Genomic DNA, 2,500 nt, shown 5'->3' with positions numbered 1-2,500 from the left:
AAAGTTGAGGAATTCTGAAATCGGAGGTTCACTGGGATTTCGTATTTGTAAAGTCTCTCTCTCTCTCTCTCTCTCTCTCTCTCTCTCTCTCTCTCTCTCTCTCTCTCTCTCTCTCTCTCTCTCTCTCTCTCTCTCTCTCTCTCTCTCTCTCTCTCTCTCTCTCTCTCTCTCTCTCTCTCTCTCTCTCCATTTTCAGATTCATTCATTCCATTCACCTCTTTTCTACAAAACCATTTACTCTTATTCTTTCACCTTTATGTCCTTTCAGTCTCCTTTCCTCCTCACTTACATTTTCCTCGTACTTTTACTGATTCTCTCTCTCTCTCTCTCTCTCTCTCTCTCTCTCTCTCTCTCTCTCTCTCTCTCTCTCTCTCTCTCTCTCTCTCTCTCTCTCTCTCTCTCTCTGTTTTCCTTTGTCCTTCTTTCCTTCCTTTTTTCTTTCGTTCTTATTTTCCCTCCCTCTCTTCCTTTATAACCTTTGTTCCTTCCTTTCATCTATTCATTCTTTTCCCTTCTATCCATTGATCCATCCCTCCCTCCCTCACTCCCTCCCTCCATCCATCCACCCATCCTTCACTCATTCACTCATTCATCTTTTCTATCATTCATTCACTTCCCTATTCATTGATTCACTTTTCTATTCATTCATTCCTCACCTACCCATCTTTTAATTCATTCAGCCTTCCACATCTCACACCTACAAATACTTTACAATTTCCTCGCTGCCCTTAACTAACCCGAAGTGACCTCACACCCCTCTTATCTCCCCCACAACAGCTACGACTGCCCCGAGGATAAGGAGGTGACTGCGTACTTTCTCGAATACGGCAACAAGACAGACGAGCGATTTCAGGAGAACCCGGTGATCAATTGGCAGGCGGTGCTATGGGTGAATCGCACCTTACCGCTGTGGGCCATCCAGGTGGTGGTGGCAACTGTGTCGCTCTCCGAGGCTCTGCTGCTGGCTTACCTCAATTACAAGGTGGGTTAGCGTCGTGTGTTGCAAGTGAAAGGGAGAGGGGAGTGGTGGTGGACAAGAACAAGGAGGAGATAAGAAAAATCGAAGAGTAGAGAAGGTTGACAAAGTATAAGGACAAAAGGTAAGGGAAGCTACAAGAAGCCATCAGGCCTACACGTGGCAATCCTTGTATATAGTATAGGACGAGGGCAAGGGAAAGAGCAAGGAAAAGCAGGACATGGAGTTGGTGGACGAAGTAGACAAGTAGAGAGAGAGAGAGAGAGAGAGAGAGAGAGAGAGAGAGAGAGAGAGAGAGAGAGAGAGAGAGAGAGAGAGAGAGATTGTGGTAATTTTGAAAGTTGGTGGGACGCTTTTGTCTAGCATTGTAATCACTCGACTTCGTTCTCTTACTCCTCCTCCTCCTCCTCCTCCTCCTCCTCCTCCTCCTCCTCCTCCTCGTCCTCCTCCTCCTCCTCCTCCTCCTCTTCTTACGTACCTTTTCGTCTAATTTCTCCATCACCACCTCCACACTCCCTCCGTCTGCCACACGTGACGACCCTCTAACACACAGCCGCTCTGATATCCCTCTCTCCCTGCTTCTCCCTCGCTCCCTCCCTCCTTCTCTGCACCAGTAGACCAATGGGACCTCTGAAGGAAGGAGGAGGGAAGTAATTAAGACCTATATGCTACCTCCCTGGGCCCCCTGAAGAGCCTTGGATGAGAAAAGGTCGTTCATCTCCTCCTCCTCCTCCTCCTCCTCCTCATCCTCTTCTTCCTCTTCCCACGCTCCGTCTTCCTACCTTCCTCCTCCTGCCGGCGCCGAGAGCTGTTGACTGCTGGGTTACATCTACAGCAGGTCCCAGGGGTGTGACGTAATACCTCTGAATGTGTGTCTATGAACCCTTCCCTCCTCAGGTGTGGTGTTTACCTGTCGTGATGCACCGGGGTATCATGTTTCAAGGTTATTCTGTTTTTTTTTTTCTTATTGCCTGGATGAGATAGAGTAATGAGAGAGAGAGAGAGAGAGAGAGAGAGAGAGAGAGAGAGAGAGAGAGAGAGAGAGAGAGAGAGAGAGAGAGAGAGAGAGAGAGAGAGAGAGAGACTGATAAACACTTAGCCACACTACAAACACACTGCCAGGCCAGAAAAGTAAAAGATAATTTAATGTTAACGAGCGATTAAAAAGAAGACAATTTATCTCGTACTATGTAGATGTAATTGTTTGCTAATGTCTTTGTTTTCCTCTTTCAGGGCAACATTTGGCAGACGTTAAGGTCGTTCTACTTCATTTTGGAACTTGTCAACACCATCCCCTTCATCCTGACAGTAAGTAGCCGCGCCCTTGTGTGTGTGTGTGTGTGTGTGTGTGTGTGTGTGTGTGTGTGTGTGTGTGTGTGTGTGTGTGTTTACGAAAGTGTTCTCGTTGTTGATATTCTCTTTCTGGAAGTGTTTGTGAATGAGCTTCCTCACCATTATTCCACTTTTGCTAGGGCTTTCTCTCTCTCTCTCTCTCTCTCTCTCTCTCTCTCTCTCTCTCTCTCT

General features: G+C 47.1%; 1 protein-coding gene across 1 annotated transcript in view; it reads left to right on the top strand.

The window, feature by feature from the left end:
- Positions 1 to 2,500, top strand: part of LOC135101960 (potassium channel subfamily T member 2-like) — a 523,352-nt gene that overhangs the window by 150,641 nt on the left and 370,211 nt on the right. The window contains 2 exon segments of the mRNA XM_064006426.1: positions 778 to 982; positions 2,210 to 2,284. Of these exon segments, the coding sequence (XP_063862496.1) occupies positions 778 to 982; positions 2,210 to 2,284 (280 nt within the window).

The sequence above is a fragment of the Scylla paramamosain genome, chromosome 7 (genome assembly GCF_035594125.1).
Source record: "Scylla paramamosain isolate STU-SP2022 chromosome 7, ASM3559412v1, whole genome shotgun sequence".
Classification (NCBI taxonomy): domain Eukaryota; kingdom Metazoa; phylum Arthropoda; class Malacostraca; order Decapoda; family Portunidae; genus Scylla; species Scylla paramamosain.
This window is presented reverse-complemented; position numbering and strand designations above follow the sequence as displayed.